Here is a 25,708-nt window from a genome sequence, read left to right on the forward strand (position 1 = left end):
GTATAATATATTTGAGTTATGTTGTAAAGTAACACGAGATCTTGATAAGCGTTACATCAAGTAGAAAATCTGCCATGTAATCAATCACTTCTAATATAATCAATCATTAATGTGGTACATACATCAAACATGAAAAATCAAACACTAATACAAAGGATTAACTTTTCAATATATTAACAAAATTAATACTGTGATTACACACACTGCAGACTATAACAGACTGCCTAAAGACCAAAACCACAACAATAAAGGGAAATAAAAACCACCCTTCATCCCCATTACATATGTCCTATCAATTGTCAAAGAAATCCTTCTTATTCACAAAGGAAAACCTTAAGAAACGAGCGTTAGAAGCTGTCAGATGGAACAAGACAACTTAGTATCAGATTTCTGAGTTCTGTGCTCTTCCTTGACTGCTCTGGCATACAACTGGTAGCATCATCACAGCTTTACAAGATGCTCCCTTGAGCCAAACAAATCACTTCTACAGAATTGAAGACCAATGCATCCAATTCACCAGCATACCAATTTTCTCCATGATATACATTAAAATACATAACGGGCCACTGTATATAGCATTCTTCTAATCTGAAACAAAAGAAAGGACAATTATAAACAGTGGCACGGTGCTGGAAGGGCATCTTTTATAACAATTGCAGGTCACAATGATTTTAACTCATACAATTAACAGTAATTGCCATTGTACAAAAATGGAGTTTTCCTTAAATAAAAGAAAGGACATGAGACATAATGGTGACATTGGAACCAGTGCAAGCTGTAAACCAGCTGAAAACAAGACTAATTTAATTTATTTATACATAAACCACCCATCACTATGATTCAGGACATGTTGAACCAGCTTGTATCTAAAAGATATGAGAGTTAGATCACTCAGTTTCACCATTTCATTGGTTCAAATGCAAAAAACAAGAACATTAGAAATATCGTAGCTTTGAGTCAAATTGGACATCATTTTTCACAAACTCATTCTCCATTTGTTTGCAGCGAACATAACACGTTAGTTAGGTTTGCATACATCATCCCACCCTGGGAGAAGCCTCTTTACAGCTAAAAGTAACGATAATGGTGAAGGAAACTTCTAGATCATGAAGATTATGATAAACACCATATGAAGAGCCAGTTACCAGATGCACTTCAAAGAGCATATCAGCTTCACAGATGACTCAACCTGACCCAACTAAACCAGCTCCCTTCTTGTCAAAAAATCCATCCCAAGTACAATTTGAAGCCAAATTCTTCCATACTAAACAAATTCATCAAAGATGAGGCTACAGAAATACAAGGTGCTATTTAATTCAAATGAGGAAAAGCAAAAGAAATCAAAAGGAGAGGGAATTGGAGTAAAAGAAAGGGGAAATAACTTTTTTATTTGATTGGTTCAGATGAGAACCAATGGGATACCTGTTTTACATTGTTTGATAGTTAATACAAGAGTAAAAAATAATTTCTACTTTCTGGTGGTTCTGCTTCGAACAATAGAGTTGACAGATCTCGATTCCATCCAAGTATCACTTGGCTTAATCAACAAAAGCAATGAAAGCAACTGGATTGAGTTGTTGTGAATCTAGTGACTACCCCATATTACTCAGGCTCCTCATCTTACCACAAATATCCATGTTGGATTTAACACTCTAAAACGAATATGGACGCAGAACACTTCATTTTGGACCAAAATGGAAATGTTTCATAGCATAGCAAGTTTAACTCTTATACACATAGCAGTGTTTGACACCAATACCCAAGTCCAATCAAAAAAGATTGTGAAAGCCTTCCACTTGGGTGCAGGTGAGATGGGTGATGGTTGAAATTTATTTCAAACACTTCCTATGTTCCCCTAATATTGCAAGGAGAGGGGGGGGGGTATGCACGGAATTTAAGATGAGGAGAGAGGTAGAGGGAAATAAATACAAAGACCCATGTGATGAGATAAAGAAAAAGCATGTGCAAAAAAGGAAATGTTGCGATATTTGTCAAACATCCTAAAATAGTGATTGTTGCAATACTAGGGGAACAAAGGAAGCATTTTTTTTCTTTTTCTTGATTCCCCAATCCCACCAAGGTCATGGATAATGCGTCAGACCTGGAACTGAGGTATCCTTAAACTAGGAAAAAGAGAAAGGAAATTGCTTGAAATACCAACCAAAGATTAACCCAGGGTAATAAGTGTATCAATTTGCTTTCTTCCCTTGATTATCGTTAGCCAAGCACCCCTTATGATAATCTTTGATAAAAAATTTAACCAAAAATTATATTACGAGGTTTCTGGTCTAATTCAGTAGCTCCTTACAATAAGTGCAGTACTATATAAGACATTACTTACAGACAATGTAAAGCTTAATGGAAAAATTTCGAAGACCCCCCCCCCAATATATATGGAGAGGACTGCATTACACACGTATTTTAAAGGCTTAGATGAATAAGTGTCATGTAATTGTTGTTGATTGTTACAAATGGCATGACAAGTATTAGTACTTTACAGTTAACAGTACTGGCATGTTATAGCTAACCAGCAGAATAGATAAAAGTGTCATGCAAATGGTGATAAAACGTTTAAAGAACATGATAAGCATAGTACTTACTATTCCAGGCATGTTAACATAATGCTTCGTAACAGAATTGATGAGAAGACACTCACCTACATAGGGTATTGCTAGTCTAACTCTGACGTATGCGTGGATGTACGTGGAGGTCAAATTATACAAAAGCACCTCATGAAGAAAGTTAAATCATATCTTTCAACGCCTGAGGCCGAGGCCTTGTCTTCACAATTGTTTCATCGCAATGCTTAATCCATTCTGACAATCTCCATGGTTTTTGCCATTTCCATTTGAACTGTAAAATCCACTGGTGATGACTCCTCTTCCATCTCCATAGCTTACTAGACTGTCCCGCAACTGCTAATTTCTTCATTGACAACTGTCCAAGCGGCACCATCTGCATACAGTTAAACATCCTTTTTCATCAAAGGAACAGATAGGAGAACTCTCACTTAAAGACTAACTAAGAAACTGAAAATTAACCTTTTTCGGATCAATATATGATGTTGCTTCCCTGACTTGTCCATTAGCAATACCAGGAGAATATTTCAGCTGCTTTTGAGCAGGTGCAGCTACTGGAGACAATGGGCCACTCATGTCGTCAAGTGTGTTTTTTAGTGATCCGGGTGAATTCTGCTCAGTGACAATAACATTAAATCAGATTTCAGAGAGATAGATTCTAAAATTGGGGGGGGGGGGGTCAACAATCATAAAAAACGATAGGGATTAGAGCAAAGATAATTGCACAATTGTTGAAGAATCCAAAGCATTGTCATTCCAAATAACAACATTTAAACAGTATGCCACCTACAGTTTTTCAAGATGCATTCAGAGAAAACTTTTAATTAGAACATTGGGGTTACTCAAATCAACTTACTTTACTCCAGACAGGATAGTTTTTATAATATACTTCATATGATTTAAAAGGAGTCAGGATCAAATATTTTGCCAGGCCTGAAGTTCTTCAGGCCTTTTTGCATTCCTCACAGAGAACAGAGTGATTTATCAGATACCTTTAGTATCAGACAAACTTTAAATGGTTGCCTGAATATTCATCTTACACAAAATCCTACAAAAACAAAAATACATGTTCATCTCACCGATGCAGATGTGGCAAGCGCAACGGCAGCTGATTGCTCTCTCAATTTGAGCTCCTTCTCCACCTCTTTTCTCCGAGTTTCACTCTGCCTCAAGAGACCAACCAGTTCTTTCAGCTGCTCCTTCATTTCCTTCATTTCAGTTTCCTTGTCATATAAATGACATCTGTAAAAATAAAAACAAAGTTAATACGAGTTCCAGCACAGAACATAATCTTCAGTCAGATATCTACTAAATTGGTACCACTAACAGGAAGTTCATGCATATCACTACAAAAACCAACTTTTGATACTTCATGAAAATTGAAGGATATTGTAATATGCATCAGAATCATTTCAAAGTCAACAGCATAATTTCATAGATAACACTGGAACTCCAGAAAATAATGGTGGTTTTATTTTTATTTACTTTATCTCTGAAACTTTGTAAAGAGTCTTCAAAACCTTAAATCATCTAATTATGTCAGTGCCAATCTGAAGCAAAATTTACTTTATTGACATCAGAGGGATAATTAAAGGAACCGAAAGAAAGCAGAGAAGCATAAGTAAGAGCAAATAACGTATGTTTATTCACATAATATGGAGAAATGACTGTTGACTGGAGTCATATTAAAGTTATTTCCAGTACATTTTGCACATGTGAGATGTGACACAAATAAACTGAGTTTGAAATAGGAAATACAAGGATGGATCAACTTTCAGAGCAAATGAACCTTGTATCAGCAAGAGAATTGAACATATATTGTAGCAAACACTTGGCATCTCCCATTGAGCGCAACTGATTCCAACGACCACGACTACTAAAGCCACGTTCTCTCTCTTCTGCTTCTGAAAGTTGTGAAGCCATGGCCACTAGTGAATTTGACGATATGCTCAGCATATTTTCCAGGGATGAAATTCTCGCCATTCTTGCATTTGGTGACAATGAGGATAACCTACATATGACCACAATCAAGAATTGCATTGGGAAAAATTGCAAAAGAAATGAAACTCCTTTCTATATTGCTAAGACAGTCACTTTTGCGGTAACAGGAACAGCAGACTCCTAAATAAAAATTTGCATGAATTGCACCTTGAGAAACCATTCTTTCCTTTAGGAGTGCTTAATCCCTTTGAAGAAAGCTCTTCTAGTTGTTTCAACACAGACAGCTCTTCAGCAAGTGCAGTACGCCTGGAGAAGGTAGAAATAATCATTAAGAACAATTGTGGATCATTTCATGCATGCCAACTTATGCAAACACCAATATAAACAGTATACTTACACTTGAGTTTGTTTCTCGTACTCATAACGCACTTCATGGACGTTTACCATGACTTCTAGCTCGTGATCAAGCCAGCGTTGCAATGTTTTCTCGTTGGTCTAACATACAAAAGCCTCCATTAACAAAACATTCTAGAGAAATATATATCATGATGGAAAGATTCAAAAATATAGAAAGTAGATATGAGTAAGGGTGACTACCTGTCCATTTGTTCCATTGCCATTAGCAAGAACTGGAAAATTACAGAGATCAGATAAGAATACCAGAATTCATGAAGCAAAATTAAATACTATATATAGTATCTTCCTGTCAAAGATATGGAAAGAGCTCTAGTATAATAACAAAAAATAAAAAAGAAGAAATGTTGGGTGAAACTTCAGAGCTTTTCTAATACAGGGGTGTAATAATCCCTATAATATTCAGGTTTCCCTACAGTCAGATATGTGTATGGTAGATACTGGAATAAAACAAATCACAATATCATGGGATACTTCAACAAAATTTCTGCATTTAGTGCACTTGAATATTAATGAAAACCCAGGCAGCCTGTATTAAAAAAACATTAAAGCCACTAAATATTGGTCAACAAAGTGATACCAGAGCTATCACGTGCTGTAGATTTACGAGCTTCAAGCAACTCCTTCAGTCTCTTGGTAGCCATGGCAGCCTCTTCCGTTTTTCTTTGGAGAACCTGAGAGTCAGAGAAAGCACTTATGGCATCTTACTGGAAGGTGGTCACAAGCATCAACAGTTCACGAATTTCATGCGCACAACTTAAAGTGTTATAAGCTCGATAGCTATTGTTAATTATGTATGCAATAGATTCTGTCAGTAATGGATGAATACCATTACTTTTTAGGAGGGACAGTATCCACACATCACTCTATCAAACAATTAACAAAACAAAGTCTGATACAAAATAAGAATAAATTTAAGTACAATTGGTGGAAGAGAGACAGGCTTCAATAGATTTACTTGCACTCAGGATAAACTTCTTAGTCTACTGAACAGATGCCTCAGCATCATAATCTTTGTTGAGATCAGGAAAATCCTACACCAAGACTCATTATAAGAGTCGGTGGTACAGGTTACAACTTCCAAGTGAATCAGCAGTCATAAAATGGGTAGATAGTGTGATTGGCCTTATTAGGATACTCATTGACATTGATATCATTAACAACAACACAAACTTTAACCTGGAAACTAGAAACATGCAACCAACATCCCACACATATATTAGCAAATGAATGAATGAAGATATGGCAGTACAATCAAGGATGAAAATATCTTTCATTCTAGATGAGCATGGACGACAGATGAAATAAATGCCAGAAGTTTACCTGTTTCTGACGTTGATTTAGAGCTTGTAGCTTGTGCCTCTCGTATTCATTCCTCCTACCCTCCTTACGTAGCTGCTTTGAAAAAGTAAATTCCATGAATAGACAATAGAAAAATGTTTCAAACACTAAATAATGGTAATATTTTAAAGCCAATCTGTTGGAAAGAAAAGAAAGAAAAATAGGAAAAAGTAGCTCGATGAGGAGGAATAGGAGGCCGAGGCAAAGGAGCAGAAGGTTGGAAAAAGGCTGGCTCACAACAAGAAAGATCAAAGTGCACAATACCTGTAAAAGCTCCTTCTCCCTAGAAGCTTTCCATAATCGAAATTGTTCTGCCTCTTGCTTAATTTTATGTTGCAATTGAACCTAGTTTTAGAGGGCAAGTCAGTAGAAAGTAATCATTGGTGATTGGACAAACAGAATGTGACAAAAAATTCAACCTTCTGCGCCTTTATGAACTGTATTTCTTCTTGCAAACGTTTTGCTGCTTCCTCACTTTTTTGTTTTTGTTTCAACAGCTGAACTTGGTTCTCTTGTTTCTTTTTAAGATCCAAGATCTGTAGATGTACATTGAAGAAACAATCAGAAAACATTTCCCATTATCTGTGAGCAATAACATAGAAGAGTTGAAGTACATCAGTCCATTCTACCTGAGCCTCAAGTGCCTTCAATTTCTGAGAATGAACATCTTGCAATTTCTGTGTTTGACCATCAGAAGAAGCAGCAAGGTTTTCTATTTCAGCTGAAAGCCGGTCTCGTTCTTGCTGCAATTATAGCAAACAACCCAAGTTAACAAAATGTTACCATGCATTAGCTTTCTTTTTCAACTGGGAAAAAATAAAGTCTATAATTCAAATTGAACCTGGACAGCTCTTTTCTCATCCTCAAGTTCCATTAATTTTTTTCCAAAATGCTGCTTAAGAGTCTCAGTATCTGCTTCTCCAAAAAGCTTCATTTCAGACTGCAAAGAAGATAAATATTACTCAGTAAGTTGCAGAATTTGTCACCCTGTCACTACACCAGTTATATAACGGGTGTATCAGATTAGAAGAAATAACTTAAACCATTTGCTTGAAGAAAATGATCAACTAAATACATAATAACACAGTTATATGAATAATGACAACTTCAAAACTAAGTGCTTTTGTGTTTCCAAGAATTAGAAAGTAGTTAATTAATTGCATTTAACAAGATGAACTTTGAAGTGATACATAGCAATATAGCATAGTTTTAGATCCTTAATATCTCCAAGTACTATTTCATGGAGTGTTAGAAAGAAAGATAATAATAAGCCAGAGAATATCCAATTTGACATTGATTTTGATATGGAATAATAATGGAAAATCTTACCTCTCTTGGAACCTTCAATATTTAGTAGCTTAATTGTTATTTTAGATTTTGCTTACAAGTTTTTACCTTTCACTTGAAAGAATTTTTCTTGTTTTAAGCGGTTAGGATTTATTTCCTTATTTTAATCTTTTATTGTGATTAGTTTTTGAGTTAGGATTAAGTTTAGGAAATTTTATCTTTTAAATAGTTCTATCTTTATTAGAAGTGTGTTTAGGAATTTGGCTAGTTGATTTATCTAGGACTTCAAATGTAATTAGAAATCTTAGTACTTATTTGTAGCCTATATAATGGCATTTAGGCTCTTAATAAAAATCAGTTTTTGTCAATTTGAAATTTATAAAGTTTTACGTAAGCTTGTGCTTGTGTATTCTTGGCCTGGTTTAGGTTTAAAGCTTGTGTTGCTTAGCGTTTCTAGACCGAGACTCAAAATTCCAAACCTTTCAACTGCGATTGAAGGTTATATCATTAAAATCCATATCAAATTGGTGTGGCTGCTGTTTGACGAGGGACAAGTTTGACAATTTGTGTCAAAAAAACTCAGTTTAGAAGGTCATATTGATCGACTTTGTTCTCCTTCATTTCTAAAGATTTTGAGATGATTCTTTTTTTCAAATTGGTTACTTTTTTGTCTAGTTTTCACCTGCAAAATTTGAGAATTTTTCGAGTAGCATATCTATTAAACTGGGTTCGTTTTTTGCAACTGGTCAAAAATCGACCTAATCTGGCAGTGTTGAGGAAAAAATAAACTGCAACCACTTGGCTGGGAATTTTTTGCTGAATTTTTGGTCGAGTCTTTGAGACAGATGGAGGTAGCAGTATACAAAATTTCAGAATTTTTCGAGGTGTTTTTCTTGGGTTTTGATCCTCGTACTTACGATCAATTTCTGGACAGGTTTTCTGTGTTTAATCATTAACTTAAACATGGTGAATCAAGCTGAATTTGCGGCATTGTTGGATGAGCTCAAGAAGATTAATGCTCGGTTGGATAAGTCGGAAGAAGTTACTGCTTTACTCCAGCAAGAACTACATAACCGTGAACCAACTCCGCACATACGCAATCACACAGTTGAGGAGATAAAGCTTGCTAATCCATATCAGATTTCATAGGCTTTAGTATTAGGTTCTAGAAACCTTGCATCTCCACAACGCTTTTCATTTAGTACTCTAAAATAGTGTTACCTAATTTGCTAGTCTCCCTTCCCCATCCACACAAACCACAACCTATGGTTGGGCACTCCTCAACAAATTTCAACGAGTAGAATATACAAAGACCTAATTATCAACTATGACACTTCCTAGATGGACTATGAAGCTTTGTTACCAAAGCAAATAAAGAATACAACACTTGTACAGACATATGGGGATGAGGAAAAGGGGGTAAAAACCTAACCCCTGCCAAGAGCTTGTGCAGCTGCGCCCCATGCTGTGAAATCATAAAGAAGGCTTATCAGGAGGTCGGAGAAATCCAACAAGAGACAGACATTAAACCCACAAAGTAATGGGAAAAAGACCCATGCAGATCGGATGAGAATTTGGTTCTCATGAACCAGGAGTTTTTCAACGGAATTTCTAGAGTATGATATTTGATTTCGTAACAAAAGGTAATAGGGGGCATTTACCAAATTGAATAAGTAGGAAAGCAGACGAAATTCAGAGCGAATAGGTGAAGTTGAGTTAAAATGGAAAAATAGGACCACAATGTAGCACAATTTATCCAACTAAAGAATGCTCTTATTCCAACAGGTCTTCCAGAGGGGATATGAAGATGTATGATCCAACACTAAAAAAACACAGAATAAATTAAAGGAACCTAAAAACTTAACTCTGTGTTTCTGAAAGTTAAAATTAGTTATAAGGCTATTATGGTGCCTTCAACAACAAAAGGTTAGTATGGAGACTTTTGGAGAGTATAATAACATAGAACAAATAATTTATATGTAATACATCATGAAATGCGAGACAAAACTTACAACAGCACTCAATTTATGTCAATTTTCACAACAGTCCAACCAAGTATTATACATTCCACGGGTATAAACACAGAGGACGTAATAATGGAATTCAATTTTGATTTCCGAGGAATGAATGACATGTAAAACTCTCCCAGCCAAAAACATGAGCTTGCTCATAATAAATGACAAAAATTAAATCTTGGAGGCAACATCTATGATTTATGCAAAGTTATATAAGATCAATACAATCAGTATGTAGTACAACACAATAGATTTATCATAAAATTGTCATACCTCTTTTTGCTGCAGACGTTTATTCAACTCACTTAATTCTTTGTCCATAGTGGTCTGAAGAACCTTATGCTCCCATTCCTTTGCAGATTCTTCGTCCATATCCTTGGAATCACCTGTTAAGATTTCACAGTATATCATACATTAACCTCAATAATCTTCATTCAGAAGAAGCTTAGAGACTATAAAGTAATCCACCCAATTCACATTGATGAACTAATCTTGAAACTAAGGGCACAGCCTATTTTGTCAGCTTTCGAGCTCTTTAGATATCAAAGGGCAGTTCTTGTGGCAATACAAACCCTGAAAGCAACAACCAAATTTCTGAATTCAAGACTAGAAGAAACCATACCCATAACAATTTCACCCATTGCATAATCAGATGTATCCATACTCTGGCGCCTCTTATGCCCCTCATTCTTCACTGAACCGATTTCTCCACTCTGACAGTCATAATGCCCCAGCTTATCAATACAATGCCATACAAGGAAAACATTCCCTCTACTTTTAGAAAATGAAATACTAATGCTAGAAAATAATATGTTAATGAATTCCATGCTAAGAACCAATGTCATGGAAAGAATTCAGAGCCCAGAAGAGCTAAATTAATACCATGTCACCTACCTGGCACATAGTATCACCCTGATCATCAACATTATATCCACTGCGGTACTTATTAAGCTCTCGCCGCAGATCTTCATTAGTTGACTCCAGCCAAGAAATCCTCTCTTTCAAGGCCTGCAAATTTGTGTTATTTGATAGGAAATAGTATTGCTGCCAAGCAGAGAAAACATAAAGACCTACACAATTACAATACCTGTACATCATCCGAAGATGCCCCTCCACCTCTTGCACAAAGTTCTGCTTGTAAATACTCAAGCTGTTGCCGCATTTTAATCATCTCACTGGATATTGGATCTCTATTGATCTATTTCAAGCAAAAACTAAAACTTTAACATAACGATAAGGTGTACTCCATTAGGCCACAAAGCCAAAAGTTAATACAATGCATAACAAAGGGGAAGGGAAGGAAAAAAAAATAAAATAAAAAATTGTAGTCATGTAGAAGGGACATTTTAAGCTTACCACTGGCTTATTTTGAATGTTACGGGCACGGTTTGCATACTTGAGTGTGTTAAGCGTCTCTTCAGCATTAATATCAGCCGGACTGATGCAAGCTATATGATTGAAAGCAAAGCAAGTGCTCATAAATTGGGATTCATAGGATATCGAATAAAAGAAAGGGAGCAGGGAAAATCTATATGATTGAAAGCAAAGTAAGTGCTCATAAATTTTATGTTGATGCTGTACATCAGGGAGTAATGTTTAAAGAAGCTAACAAGTCATTATCTAAATGTAATTTCTGGAGGAAGTTTAGAAAAATAAATATTCTCTAAAAGGTTGCTGAAAAATGGCAAAAGCAAGTCAAGAATTCCAACAAGAAAATGCTTCACAAAAGTTACATGCAAATATTGAACAGCTTGCAATGGCAAATAAGTGATTAGTGAAATACATTGCAGCAACAGGCAAAGTATCTAGCCAATAAAAATATGACAATTCAGTGTACTGAGGTTACTATATACAACCAACTGACCAAAAAACATTCCAATTCCCTAAGATGCTTGAGCTAACTGTCTGGAGGTACCAAATTATTACGAAAAACAAAAAACCACAATATGAAAGGCCATACAGATAATGGGTGAAACTAAAGCTGAAGAGTTGACATAAATTAGAATGAATAATATAATATACAACATACACCAAGTATAAGCTTTCAACTATCATGTGACAAAACCATCATACTTCATATATTGGTAGGCAGCAGTTCAAGATTAGCACAGGGGCACAGCAAAGACTTGATAATAAATGCAGCTACTTTAACATTACAAAGTCAGAAAAGTTCTCAAATAATAAGATTGATATAGAGAAACAAATAATTACCAATCATCACAGTCCTGCTGTTGCCACCAAGAGAATCCTGAAGATATAACATGACATTAGATAAATGCTGCAAAATATAGTAGCAATATGTTCATTAAATTTGGCTGTTTACTAGAACTTTCTTCCAGCCTATCATCACATGTCAACAATAATATTATTCCTTGCACACAAAATAATTACAACACAATGATTTCCAAACCATGGCATGGAAACACCAGAAAAGATTACTAAGCTCAAGCAACAATAATTAAGACAGCCTTAAGAGTAGAAAAATCCAACTTCAAATATGAGCAATATAGAGTGCAATCCAAATCAATTTGGCCTCAACTCATAACAAGAAGACTTTATGTCCTACATCAAATGAGAAGGCTCACCAGATTAGTTTATTCACCAAAAATTTTATCCGTTGATTAAACTCAGGTATAGTCTTATATTAGCTATCACTCAACAAACAACAACCTGAATAAATTTCCAGCTAGGATCAAGAAAGTTTCACAGCTGGTAAGTGCATTTCAGCAACATAAAATCTTCTTGTACTTTGAACAAATCAAATTTAGTAAATGTTACTATCAAGATTATAGGCATGGATTATGGAACCACTCATTACATTAATTGAGGTTATAAATTAATACTCAGGTCCCATATTAGCATAATCCAAGTGAAACCCAACTACTAATGACTGAAGTTATGTCAAACCTGCAATAATCGAGTCAGTTTACTGTCTCGATAGGGTACATGTACACCTTCTTTCCTCTTTTTTTCATCACCAAGCGCGCTGATGACATTTCCAAGGGCTAGAAGACCCTTGTTAATATGAACTCCTGTTCAAAAGCAGCGTTAGGTAATTTTTTTTCATGCTATGAACAAAAGGAAAATAAAATAAGCAATAAGCGAATAATATGCTAACTAACCTTCTTTAAAACGCATGCCATCTGAACCTGTTCTTTTTGCACGCTCAGACCCAGCCAGATCTACCAAGTGTAATTTAGCTGATAGGTATTCTTCGTTCATGCTTTCATTGACATTGGCATCTTCAGGATCAGTGTGACTTAGCTTGCGCATTTGCTCTAGCGTTATGGTGAAGATAGCATGTGAACGACTACAAACAAAATTGTGTTATAAAATGTGAAATTAATATGGTCAACTTTTTTGCACATAGATAAACACCTTGTATTCCAGATAGATGAAGCATATAAATATTATTTCATGCACATAATTAGAATGTAAATCCAGAATCTTGAGTAACTTAAACTCGTGGTACTTAAATGCAATCTAATGAGAACAAATGCTTTTGACCTAGTTTTTCTTCTCTTTCTCCACTTTTTATGCCTTTCATTTTCCACAGCATCCAAGTTGTCGGCACTGCCACCAAATGCTGCTGCCACTCCAGCCTTCACAAGTCACAAGCCACTGCTACCTACAAGCTCACCGCCACAATTTTTTTTTAAGCCTTCTTGTTCTTTTTCAACTACTGAAGACTCATTAGTCATTACATATGCCCCTACAGCCAAGCTTTAACATGTATTCTATACAACCAAATTGTCTGAACTTATTGGAAGATGGAACTCAATGTAGCTGTATATTGTACTTATTGTAACCTATCTGAATTTATTGGAACTTTTTTTAACTTGTTAGGAATAGTACTTAGACACCAGAGCTACTTTGCACCTAGCCAACGGTATCAGATTTGACTTTTCCGATTTGAACAAGTTAGAACTAGTAGTCCGTACTGACTTTCCTCTAGTTTAAACTGGCACAATGGTCGAGAGGTAATGATTTGACTTTTCCGATTACAGGTTTTAGAAACACCACTCTTCCCTCTCTCCAAAAATTGTCTAGCTAGTCACTCAAATAATCGAAAACTCACCTAAACTTTGCCTGCCTATCACCACTGACAGCATTGTATCCGTCGAATGATGAATTTGATGTATGTGCTTTTTTATGTCAATGATCTCTGCATAGGGGGGCAAAATGTACTGTGTTATTCTGCTGCTCCTCCTAAAATCAGCCCTCTTACTTCACAAGCAACTTCTATTGCAGTTATTATCCCTTTAGCAGCTGGCATCACGATCATTTTCAGAATAACCAATAGTACTTTATTCAACTAAGAGTCCAAGTGTTCTCTTCTCCATGCTAATCATTTAGGCGAATTCTAAAAATTAATAAAAACCCATTATAAAATTATTCATTATTAATTATACCTAACCCCAAATTAAATAATATAAAAATATACACCAAAGCCAACCATGACAAACATTACTTTAGCAATGAATACAGACAACAGCACAAAATAATCAGTTAACAGGAAAAGTGGACAGTTGGTGTTTGCATTAGGCCCTTGATGCTACTACTTCGCCATAAACAAGAAGCAGAAGTGAACTTAGTGACACCTTTGATGAATTGCAATCTGAAAATGAATAATTCTCCCAACATTCAACAATTCAGCTTATCAGTAATTCTTTCAATCATCCCAGAAACAACAATATAGTCCCATGAGGCTTCTCCATACAGCATGAAGTCAATCCACAAAGATCATTGATATATTATGGTACAATAAGTAACTAGATTTCAATACAGTATCTTTCTGTTTGTTTATAACCACATTTTATGATTAATCCATAATAGAATTTTGTATACTCCATAATGAACCTATCTTTCTTAATAATGAGCAGAAAATCATGTGGTGTATGATTGACTTGAATAAAATAAATAAATAAATATAAAAATAAATATAAATAAAATAAATATAAATAAAATAAATATAAATAAATAAATAAATAAAAATAAATAAATAACTCATGAAGATATAAAGGTTACTTCGACAACCTCACCTAGATTGATTGTTCATGTTTGTACTCCCGGTAGCCCGGCAAAGTGATCCTTGTTCAAGGCATGCTGCCATTTCCTTCAAAGACCTGACCTCTACTTCTGTAGATCCCGCTAGAGTAATAACACCATTAGATGATTCACGAATCTGTATTGGTGGTTTTCCGGGTACATTTACTTTCCCGGCATTAGCAGTTTCTGATTTCGTTGATAGGGAGGAATCCAGTAAATCTCGCACTTCCTCTTTATGAATCTGCAGAAATTACTAAGTCTAGTCAATAAAGCTCACCTATTGTGGGTTAGAATAACGAAATCAAAACAATATAATAGCTTCAGACATTTAATCAGAACAAACATATATCTGACGGAAATAAGTCATGAGAAACTCTACCAAATCAGATGTATCAGGAGTTAGCAACATGAAAGTTCCAACACAGATCTATAAACAGGTAGCTATACAGATCATAATAGTTTATATAGTTTAAATAGAAGTACCTAAATGTCCATGAAAGAAAAAAGAGATTCTAAGAAAAGGGCCCACCTCGATGAAAGAAACGTGCAACTGGAATTCAGTTTCATTTTTCAACTTTTCAATTTTGCTATATAATGCATTCATAACTTGAGGGATTATTCCTGTATGTCCACCTTCGCGAAATGCTGTACCCATGGTGTAGGTTTTCCCTGACCCTGTCTGCAACGTGATGGAAAATTCACTTATTTTGTATAGAAATAGGAAAATTGATACCACTGCCATGTATAGCAATACCACAAATTGAAGCAAAGCTTACTTGACCATAGGCAAGGACTGTTGCATTGTATCCCTGGAATAAACCATCAACAAGTGGAGCAGCACATTCTTCAAACATAGAGGAGGATGGAGAAGCGGAACTCCCATAGACATGATCAAATGTAAAGGAATGTGTCCCGATTTGCACCTAAAAATATTAAAAGAAGAAAAGAAACAACAACAATCACTTCCAACATTTTTAATTAGAAAAAATAAATACTAAAAGAACTAAGTCCGAGGCCTATATCTAGAGTATTTGACAGAGATTCTGAACTCTGAAGATGCCAACATGTGAAATCTAACAGAAAAAATGATATATTAAAGCCCAATGGGTTACTTCGCTCAATACCAACAGATTTTGGAATGAAACCTCATTTGAGCATAGATATATTCTCACTTCCTCAACCTCGTCTTTCATATGCAGGCTAGGCCCTTTTTCACATCTTCAAAGGGGAAGGTTTACTCGTTCAAGAGTTAAGGTGAAAAGGGAGAGTGGTAAATTTTCTAGGTCTCATCATCCTTCATAAGCATGCCCAAGGCACATCTTTAGATACAAAAGTCTGTTCTTTTCATATACATATATTGTATAGGACTGCCTTTCAAATATGATGGTGCCAAAAATACTGTTTTCCAACACATGGATGAAAATAGATTTTATCATCATATTAGGTACATAAACTTTGATTTGTAGTCAGAGTAAATTGGATAGGTTACATTCAAACATTGATAAGCTCGTAAACTAATTGATTTCAGCAATTCAATGTTGAGCACTAAAAACTGTAAATTTCAATTTCATTTGAAAGACATATCATATGCAATCTTCCACATACTTCTAAAATCTTTAGCTGTCGTATATTCTTAACTTCAACAATGGTATTAAAGGAAATAAGAAAATTAAAGGAATCATACATCCACCACACCTCCCATTTTTAATATTGTAAGCTGCAGGTCTTGGTCAGACCGTCAGAGCAGTAACTGTCTAAACGATTATCATAAATTTTGTCTTAGAGCACTTTACTTCGCTAAATGGATTGAAGAAGCTATTTCTTGGTCATTAACAACTTGGTCACAAAATTAGTTGAACAACAGTTCATAACAAAGCTGCACTGCTGCAGACTATTCTCTGATATGGAGATATCACATTAGGAGGACAGAAACAGGGACAAAAGATATAAAATCACATATCCCAATGACTAATCATAGTGGAACCAGATGGTAATAAATAGGAGCACAAACAGGGAGATATTTGTTAGTAGAATGTATGGAAAGATGACTAGTTAAACACAAGGGAAAACATTAGTCAGTTTAATGGGAAGAAAGATGACAATTCAGCGCAAGAGTAGCATTTGTTGACAAAACATTCAAGTAAGAAAGACTAACAACAACGCAAGGGCTGGAGGATGGACTAGACTAAAAAGTGGCTGGTGACTGGTGGGGACAAATTCTCCAAGATTTATGTTACTTGAATCTATGGACTAGATAAGATATAGCTGAACATTTAGGATAGGAGTATGCAAGCTGTGAGTCGCTTAGGATGCAACACGCTGGGTATGGATCTTCTCACCAGCATTTTACTATTCTACTTTCTGCTTTATTTAGCTTAGGATGCAGCAAGCTGGATGTAATAGTTGTCATATTTTGCCCTCATTGCAGTGAGTTAATCTTTTGTGTATATCTATACATACACGCTATGCTAACATTGCGCTACAACCTAAAGTTTTCGAAGCTATACAAAGAAGGATGATATATAAGGAAACAAATCATACCATTAAACATGCAAACACGTGCAGATGTAAGCAATTGTTAAATTATGATTCATGGAACACATGCAAAGAATGTTAATTTCTATGCTTATGCTAGAATTCATACATTACACTTCATGATTAAAGCAATAAACAACAAATCAAGCATACAAATTAGTCATGGTTACCTTTTTTAACAACTGACAGAAATTAGCAATTCAATGAAATTTATTTGTTACAAATTAAACCCCAAAGAGGAAGAAAAAGATGCTTTAGACACAAAATAGAATTATACCCCAAAATCAAAAAAATTATACAATTGAAGGGTTTGACGATAAATACTTTATTTATCAGACCTTTCAATTATACAATTCCGAAAAAATACTCTCTCCATCCAGATTTAGTGATTTACCCATCACATTACTAGGTCAAATTTCACTATCAACGTGACTATTAGTGCCGAATTTAGTTATAGATTAAATAAAAACATTCAATGAAATACAAAAACACCCCTTAAAAATAAATTATTCTTAGATTACTCTAAGAAAAAGTGAGAAAAAGGTATTAAAAAAATACACTGAAATTACAGCTACCATTGATAAGATCTAGATCACACAAATCCAACCATAATTCAGACTTGAAACAACATTAAATGTAAGCAAATCAATTATCTATAACTAGATTTACAATTATAACACCTAAAATTCTAATAAAGAGAAAGAAAATGCATCATACCTGAGGTTTGCCACGAACAACAGTAACACAATCTTTACATCCTTGAAGCTTTTCATCACCAATCAATGGTCTAATATGAACAGCTACTTTAACACAACATTCTTCTCCTCCTCCACCGCCTCCGCCGCTTTCCATCATTAATCAATCAACCGGATGAAATCGGCTTTGATTCGGAAGCAGGAAAGAAATTAGGCTTGATTAGAGATGACCCAAATGAAGCAAACGGAATGAGGAGCAATCAGGAAAAGGATGCAGCAACAAAATTGAAGAGGAATGCTTAGGAAAGGGAAAGGGAAAAGGGGAAAAGAGGGAAAGAGAAATCAGTTGTAGTTGAAGTTGTTGATGAGAGTAACTGCAAAGACAACAACTACAAGTAGTAGCACTTTCCTTGGTGTTCACTACTACTAGAAATTGTTGTGCATTACTTTCTCTCTCCTCTGTTGATCTTGTTGCCGCTGCTACTGCCCACACCCAAAATCTTACAGAACAAGGAGAAGAAGAAGAGGAGAGAGAAAAAAAAAGGGTATTTTGTTTTGGTGCTTTGGTATGGTATGGTATGGTATGGTATGGGACTATGGGTTGTGCAGTGAAAATAGTGATCCTCCTGTTGTGAAAGTAACAATCTTGTGTGTCTCACTTTTTAGGAGAAAGTATTGCCCAGATAGGAACTAGGAAGGTCCATACTACCGTTGAAAAAAAAAAAAAATCGTTAAGGGTTGGAAAAAAAATTATTTCCTATTTTAATACTGTTATTTTAAGTTATAGCCTATTAAAATAAAATTAAATGTTGTTATATGTTTCTTCAATATTATTTTCGAGGTGTTATTTTGATCTTTTTAGTAGTACTTATATATTAAAAGGATAAGTATTTGTGTTAAAAATTAAGTATTATGTTTGACTACAGTTATTATACAAGTGAAATATGTTATTAAGAAAGACAATACAGTTATTATAAATTGGAAACTGTTAAGTTACGTGATTTGGTATCAGAGTCATACGGTTAAAAGATTAATTAAGTTGATTTAATAATTAGGTAAAACTGGAGAATACTAGACCTTGTACTGAGTGTAAGAAACCTGATTTTAAGCATTATTATCATATTCCTGAAAATACTAGTAATTTTGGCCCAGTCCTTAATTATATAGTAGATCAAATCGGTGAGTTAAGATCGGAAATTGATAACATACATGCTCGTTGTATTAATATCGAGAATAAAATATCAATAACCACAACCGATATTAATAAAAAGGTAAACGATCTAAACGAACAGGTTAAACAAGTTCAACTTGCTTTAACAAACAAAGTTAGGCATCAAGTTGGAAAAGAAGTATCGCCTAATAAAGAGAAAACTGTCTCATATAAATATAAATATCCTTTTCAAAATCTAGATAAAAATAAAAAGTTTACTGTAACACTCCCTAAAAGACCAACTAGTAACCAAGAAAAGAAAAAAGAGACTAAAGATGAACCCTCATCTTCAGGAGAAAACACTTAAAGAATTACAAGTCCTATTTGATGAAGAAGAAGACCCTAATAAGCTTAACGAAATCATGAACTTAATTTCTAACAAAGGGATTGCTTCTGATAATGAAATAAAGGAAAATAATTATGCTACTTTAGAGGAAGATTTATATCAACAAATGGGATTAATGAAGTTAAATGATCTAGACTTTCTGCCCAAAGAAGTTGTTCAACAAAAGATTGAAAACAAACTAGGAAAAAGAGTAATGGATAATAATGATGTTGGAGAGGAAATTATTAATGAAAACATTAACGTAAACAATGTCATCCAAAGACCTAGGTATCAAGGAGAAGGAAGTTGCACAAGACCAAGACACATACCAGGGAAGTCTACCCGGTTTAGTGTCAAGGTTATGCCTAATCATATACCTAAACAAGAAGAAGTGACTCTTGAACCTATAAGTCAAACTGGTTATAAACTTAAGCTAGACGGTGTAAGAGATAGACAAGATGTTTTAGATCAATGGAAGAAGAGTATGAGTAGTGTACTTAATTTAAACGCTGACTGGACTTCAGAAAATTTCTTAAACTATATCGAACATAGTATTTATGGCTATGTAGAAGACTGGTACGATGGAATAGAGGAAGAAGTCAAAATTGCATTAAGAGCTAGTGAATCACCTACTAGAATGTTCAGACAATTATGTCAATACATTGAGATAGAATTCATTGGTCCTAGAGCAGATCCTAATGAAAAACGAATGGAATATCAAAGGAAGTTAAGTAATTTGTCCATCTGTAATATGAAATATGTTGATGATTACATTATGGAATTTGAAACATACTATTATAAAATTGATGAAAATGAAACAAATCTTGGAATGTTCTATGACAAATTACCAGTCCTCTTAACAAAGAAATTAGTGAAAAATATCAAGAATGGAGAGAGAGATTTTTAGCTAGGGCTGCCCTAGGTAACAGAATTGCTTTCCTTAGAAAATGGATTGAAAAGAAATGTAGAGAGGTTGCAGGAACTCAACAAATGAAGAGACAATTTCTCACTTGTTGGGATTTCCCAAATAATTATGGATGTTAAAGAAAAAATTATAATAAAAGAAGGAATTATAAGAAAAATAAATTTGACCGATCAAGAGGAGAAACCTATAAGAAGAAGTATTATAAACATGGATATGAAAGGCAAGTAGGTTTTTCAGAAAGGCAACATATAGTCCTGAGAAAAAGAAAACATGCAAGTGTTGGTCTTGTGGAGAACTAGGACATTATGCTAATGAATGTAAGAAAGCTAGTAATAAACTAATGGAAGCCTTAGGAAGTTGGGATTACATAGAAATACCATAAGACGAGGCTTTAGAATTGGCTTTAAGTAACAATAAAGGAATAGTAGAGGTCATAGAAAAAGAAAACGAGTATAATGAAGAACCTGAAGTTAGTGATGAGTTTGAAGATGAAAATTATGAAGAAATAAATAACATGATGGAAGGAGAAGAATTAGAAAATTCAGAATCAGATGACAATGAGGAAGATAAAAGCAAAATGAAAATAGGTCAACTAAAAAGATTTGAGTATTCATTTGAAGATAATGACATAGATCAAGTAAACAAAGAAAGCTGGAATTTTCCCCAAATTACTAAAGATAAAATATTTAAAACTTCTTTCTTTAAAACTAGAACTAAATATGTATGTGAAGAAATGGAAGGAAGCATAGTAATCGAAGAATGTGAACAAAAGGCAGCCGAAATTAATATCATTAACTGGAAAAGTATTAAAAAAACATAAAGAAAAAGGAAATTATAGCTATATTTGCATTGGCGCAGTACAAGTATACATAAACCCTTTGCAAGATTTTGGCAAGGATGTTAAATGCTTGAGTTTCATTTGTGATATAAGACATAAAGAATTTTATGATCAAATAATTAGTGGTATCACATGTAACTTAAGTCAAGGGACGGTAAGCTATATATATATGTGAACCTGGATATTATGTAAGCTTAGAGGATTCTTTTGTGTCAAAGTTCTTAGCTATCAAGCTATTAACAAAAGGAGTGAAAATGCATAAAGGAACACGACCCATACAATTAAGATGGAAGGTGGTTTATAAGTTGGTAAACACTATAGACTCATCTTTTAAGAAACAAATAGTCGATGCTCAGAAATATGAGCAAGGAGGAGGTCCTAAGAAGAAAATTACACCTATAAAGGTAAATCCTAATGAAATTGAAATTGAAAAAACTTGGGAAGAATTCTTTATGAACCCTGAAAGGAATGGTGTCCTTCGAACAAGTGTATTATTCTGATAGCGGGTTCAGAATTATTAGAAAGCTAATATATTCAGTAAGGTCAAGTGATCGGAATGCCTGGGTGGAGGCCGCTTCCGATCAGTAATATTAATATAATTAATATTACAGCTTAATCTTGACTGAACCCTTCGGGTCACACCCAAGCAAAATATACGAACCAACTCGACGAATTAATTCGGAAGAAATTAATTCGTCGCCCGAGTGTTAGACATTTAGACGTCGAAATTTCGAGCTTTGAGCGTCGAAACCGAGCGTCGGAGAATCTCAAATGTCGAGCCAAAATTTAGGATTTGGCGAGACGGGAAAATGCATCAAGTAACAAGTAAAATCCTAGCCACGCAAAAGGCTAAGAATACATACCCAATAGGAGCATGCCACGTGGCAGCACACATGGCAAAACGCCATGTGGCAGCACACATGGCAGCACACGTGGCCGCCACGTTGGCAGCCGCCAAGTGGCAGCAGCCACATTGGCAGCCACCTAGTGGCAGCCACCAAGTGGCAGCGTGCCACGTGGCAGCCCCATGGTGGCGGCGCGCCACGGTGGCAACACATGTGGCTATGGCCGTGGACCCGGGTTGATGGGTCATGGACACGGGCCAAAATAAAATGGGCCAACCAAACCCAACTTGGGGCTCAAGGTTGGGTGACACATGGTTAGTTCACATTGCATGTGAAATGCCTTGGGGACCAAGTGAGAAAGTGGTCCACACCTAACCATGTGACACTTGTCACTTGTTCCTTTGTTTATTTAACTAAGGGTTGAATTCACCAAATCTTTCCATGTGGGATCTTTTTGTGAAAAGTCCCACATTGAAAGATGAGTGAAATTCACAAGGCATACTTCCTTATAAATAGTCATGGAATGACTTGAGAATTCTTTGCTTGAGTGGGAGTTAAAAAGAGCATTCCATAATTTTGGGAAAACTCTTAAACTCATATAACACTCGGGTTTTGGTCGGACCTCGCTAACCCCCAGGTAGTAGACCTTAAAGTTGTGTTCGCCTTTTTGTGGGTGGATATCGTCGGAGGCGCGACGCTTGACGTGCTCGTAGCTTTCAAGTAAGAGCCCCGGTTTTTGGGCGAAGCTCGCTTCGAGGGTAAGATTCGTAATCTTTTCTTTGTGATTATTTATTTATGCTTTATGATTTTAATTATTGCGAGTGGTTCCTCGGGTAGGGGTTTGTTTCCGCGGTGAGTCGGACTCACTAAACCCCAACAAACCCTGCAGTCAGTAATAGATCAAGTAAGATGTTAATTGATGAATCAGGATTACTTCATATTGGAATGAATATAAAACCTAAAATACAGAGAAATTTGAGTCTTAGAACACCAAGTCTAAGTAGACAAAATTCAACAATAATAAGAATGAAAAAACAAGGTGATGAAAAGCCAGAGGAAGATGAAGAAGAAATATTAGTTCTACTAAAGAAACTAAATGAAAAATATGAAAGTAAAAAAGCCTTAAAATAACCGGCAAGGCATAGCATTGATATGGGGTCATATTCCAATTTGGAGTTATACGAAGATCCAAATAATCTTATTGATAAAAGAAAGGTAATTGGATATAAAACCAAAACCGTAAGTAAACCAGTATATGAAGATGAAGTTAATATGCAAATGGAAGCTTGTAATGAAATATCTAGTACTAATCATAATAGCATTTATATTCCAATTGATATATGCTTGAGGATTACAATAAATATAGATTATGTGCATATATTGATAGTGGTTGTTCTACATGTTTTGGAAAGAGATCATTATTTCCAGAATTCTTGTGGAAAAAGGCCAAAAATCCTATGCAAGTTAGAATTGCTAATAATAGTGTCATGATGCATATAGAGATAATTGAAGATTTAAAAATAGAAATTGAACGAGTTCAATGTGTTATTCCTATTTTATGGGCAACTGATCAACCTAGTCATGATATGATAATAGGAAATAATTTTCAAATGTTATACTCTCCATGCACTCAAACTATTGATCAGATAATCTTTACTATTAATGGTCATTCTGTTCCTATACAGAAAAAACAAAGGCTTATACTCATCAGACAATGGAATTTACGCCCAGCCAGCGTGGTGATAGGGTTACTCCTACACAACGAGAGGTTGCACTTAGAATTTCTGAGTATGAATCATCATTAATAAATCAGATAAATAAGCAACAAGAAAAACTATGCGAAAAACTATATTCAACAAATCCTTTAGAACATTGGGAAAAGGATAAAGCATTTGCTAAGATAACCCTAACAAATCCTAATAAGATTATTAGAGTAAGACAAATGGTTTATACCTACCAAGATATTCAGGAATTTGATGAACAAATAAAAGAATTGCTTAATAAAAAGTTAATTAGGAATAGCAAAAGTCCTTATAATAGTCCAGCATTCATGGTAAGAAATCATGTAGAAGAAAAGAGAGGTAAAGCTAGAATGGTCATTAATTATAAACAGCTAAATGACAATACTGTTTTTGATGGCTATTACATTCCTAATAAAACTGTGTTATTTAATAGAATACAAGGAGCCACATGGTTTTCTAAAATGGATTGCAAAAGTGGATACTGGCAATTAGTGCCCTTCAAGGGCATTATGAATGGCAGTAATGCCTTTTGGATTAAAAAATGCTCCACAAATATTTCAGAGAAGAATGGATAATATTTTTAGAGAGCTTAATCATTGTTGTTTGGTCTATATAGATAATATCCTAATATTCTCAAAAGATTTAGAACAACATAAGAATGATCTTAAAGTAGTAACTCAAAAATGTGCAGAGCATGGTATAATCCTTGGAAAAGATAAATGTGTTTATGCTAAACAATAAATTGAGTTTCTTGGGTTAGAAATTAAAACAGGACAAATAATATTGCAAAAACATATTTTAGAAAAGATTGAAAAGTTTCCTGATAAAATTGAAGATAGAAAGCAACTAGAAAGATTTCTAGGATGTTTAACCTATGCTTCTGATTTCATAAAAAATATTGCTCTATTAAGAAAACCATTACAGAAAAAACTCAAGAAAGAAATAACTTGGAACTGGAAGGAAAGTGATTCCAAAATTGTTCAAAATTTAAAAGCTATGTGTAAAGATCTTCCTGTACTAACACTACCTACTAGTGAAGATGATTTAATCCTTGAAACAGATGCTAGTAATGAGCACTGGAGTGCTGTGTTAAAAATAAAAGAAGGAGAAATACTTTGCAGATATAGCAGTGAAAGTTTTAACAAAGCTGAGTTAAACTATCCTACAATGCAAAAGGAAATCCTTGCAGTTATTAGAGGGGTCGAGAAGTTTTTAATCTTCTTAGCCCCTAAACAGTTCTTAATAAGAACAGATTGCAAAGGCATACTCGGTTTTGTTAAAAAGAATTTGTCTAATATGCAAGCGCAAGGGAGACTCATGCGTTGTCAATTATGGCTTAACCAATTCTCTTTTACTGTTGAACATATACAGGGAACAAAGAATTCTTTGGCAGATAGCTTGACCAGAGAATTAGCTAATGTCGTCCAAGAAGCTCAAGACTACACAAAAACCTCCTGCATATCAACTTCAAAAGATGTATGTAGAGAGGAAAACTCTCATTAGTGAGACCGAAAAAGCAATGGAGTGGGTTTCACCCTCCAGTTGGGCCTTAATGCAAGGCTTGATTATATCGGCAAAACAACGTTCGCGAGATGGTTTAATTAAGGGTTGCCATCGGGCAGTCCAAAGGTTATTGATGTTCGAAATAACAATTATGTTATTTCAGCTCATTCCTGATGTACGAGATACAATATTAAACAAAATAAGAGATAACGATTTTAGGACATGGTACGAGTTGGTGGTTACAAGGTCTAGTAAATTCTTTGATCTTCGAGATCTATGGGGGGAAAGAATAGAGTTTCCCAAAAACTCTAAAGTTGCATCATTGTGAATCTACCCATATCCTCTTGATAAAGATGCTCCATTCATTAGTATACATTACAAGGCTTGGGATTATGGAATGGTACATAATTTCTATGAATTCCCTACTCCTAACGACTCTTTCTTTCCAAAACTTACAAAGTTCC

General features: G+C 34.9%; 2 protein-coding genes across 3 annotated transcripts; one reads left to right on the forward strand and one right to left on the reverse strand.

The window, feature by feature from the left end:
• Positions 1-145: 145 nt before the first annotated feature.
• LOC110709968 (kinesin-like protein KIN-4A) lies at positions 146-18,441 on the reverse strand. 2 transcript variants are annotated; one of them, XM_021888222.1, is made up of 27 exons: positions 17,879-18,441; positions 15,403-15,549; positions 15,156-15,305; positions 14,620-14,867; positions 12,700-12,887; positions 12,485-12,609; positions 11,789-11,825; positions 10,934-11,025; positions 10,665-10,775; positions 10,472-10,585; positions 10,200-10,290; positions 9,851-9,963; positions 8,995-9,027; positions 7,117-7,215; positions 6,905-7,018; positions 6,695-6,811; positions 6,540-6,620; positions 6,258-6,329; positions 5,515-5,608; positions 5,118-5,149; positions 4,918-5,015; positions 4,728-4,826; positions 4,369-4,590; positions 3,659-3,821; positions 3,042-3,191; positions 2,657-2,955; positions 146-588 (listed from the first exon to the last, which is right to left on the reverse strand). In XM_021888222.1, exons 1-26 carry the CDS (start codon positions 18,014-18,016, stop codon positions 2,743-2,745), a joined length of 3,141 nt encoding a protein of 1,046 aa, XP_021743914.1. In that variant the 5' UTR covers positions 18,017-18,441; the 3' UTR covers positions 146-588; positions 2,657-2,742. The 2 variants fall into 2 exon arrangements, with proteins under 2 accessions (XP_021743914.1, XP_021743915.1); XM_021888223.1 differs by lacking the exon at positions 8,995-9,027 and having other exon boundaries at positions 17,879-18,440.
• A 900-nt stretch (positions 18,442-19,341) lies between these two features.
• On the forward strand, positions 19,342-20,298 carry LOC110710017. Its single transcript, XM_021888281.1, has one exon. The coding sequence runs from the start codon at positions 19,342-19,344 to the stop codon at positions 20,296-20,298; it is 957 nt and encodes a 318-aa protein (XP_021743973.1).
• The last annotated feature ends 5,410 nt before the right edge of the window (positions 20,299-25,708 follow it).

This window comes from Chenopodium quinoa, unplaced genomic scaffold (genome assembly GCF_001683475.1).
Source record: "Chenopodium quinoa cultivar QQ74 unplaced genomic scaffold, ASM168347v1, whole genome shotgun sequence".
NCBI lineage: Eukaryota > Viridiplantae > Streptophyta > Magnoliopsida > Caryophyllales > Amaranthaceae > Chenopodium > Chenopodium quinoa.

Bases quoted from the DNA above. Each gene is read 5' to 3' on its own strand.
- LOC110710017 (XM_021888281.1), top strand. From the start codon at position 19,342: ATGAACCCTCATCTTCAGGAGAAAACACTTAAAGAATTACAAGTCCTA.
- LOC110709968 (XM_021888222.1), bottom strand. From the start codon at position 18,016: ATGATGGAAAGCGGCGGAGGCGGTGGAGGAGGAGAAGAATGTTGTGTT. The intron at 6,812-6,904 runs GTAGAATGGACT...GTACATCTACAG, and splicing joins TGAAGGCACTTGAGGCTCAG to ATCTTGGATCTTAAAAAGAA. The intron at 2,956-3,041 runs GTTAATTTTCAG...AACTGTATGCAG, and splicing joins CATATATTGATCCGAAAAAG to ATGGTGCCGCTTGGACAGTT.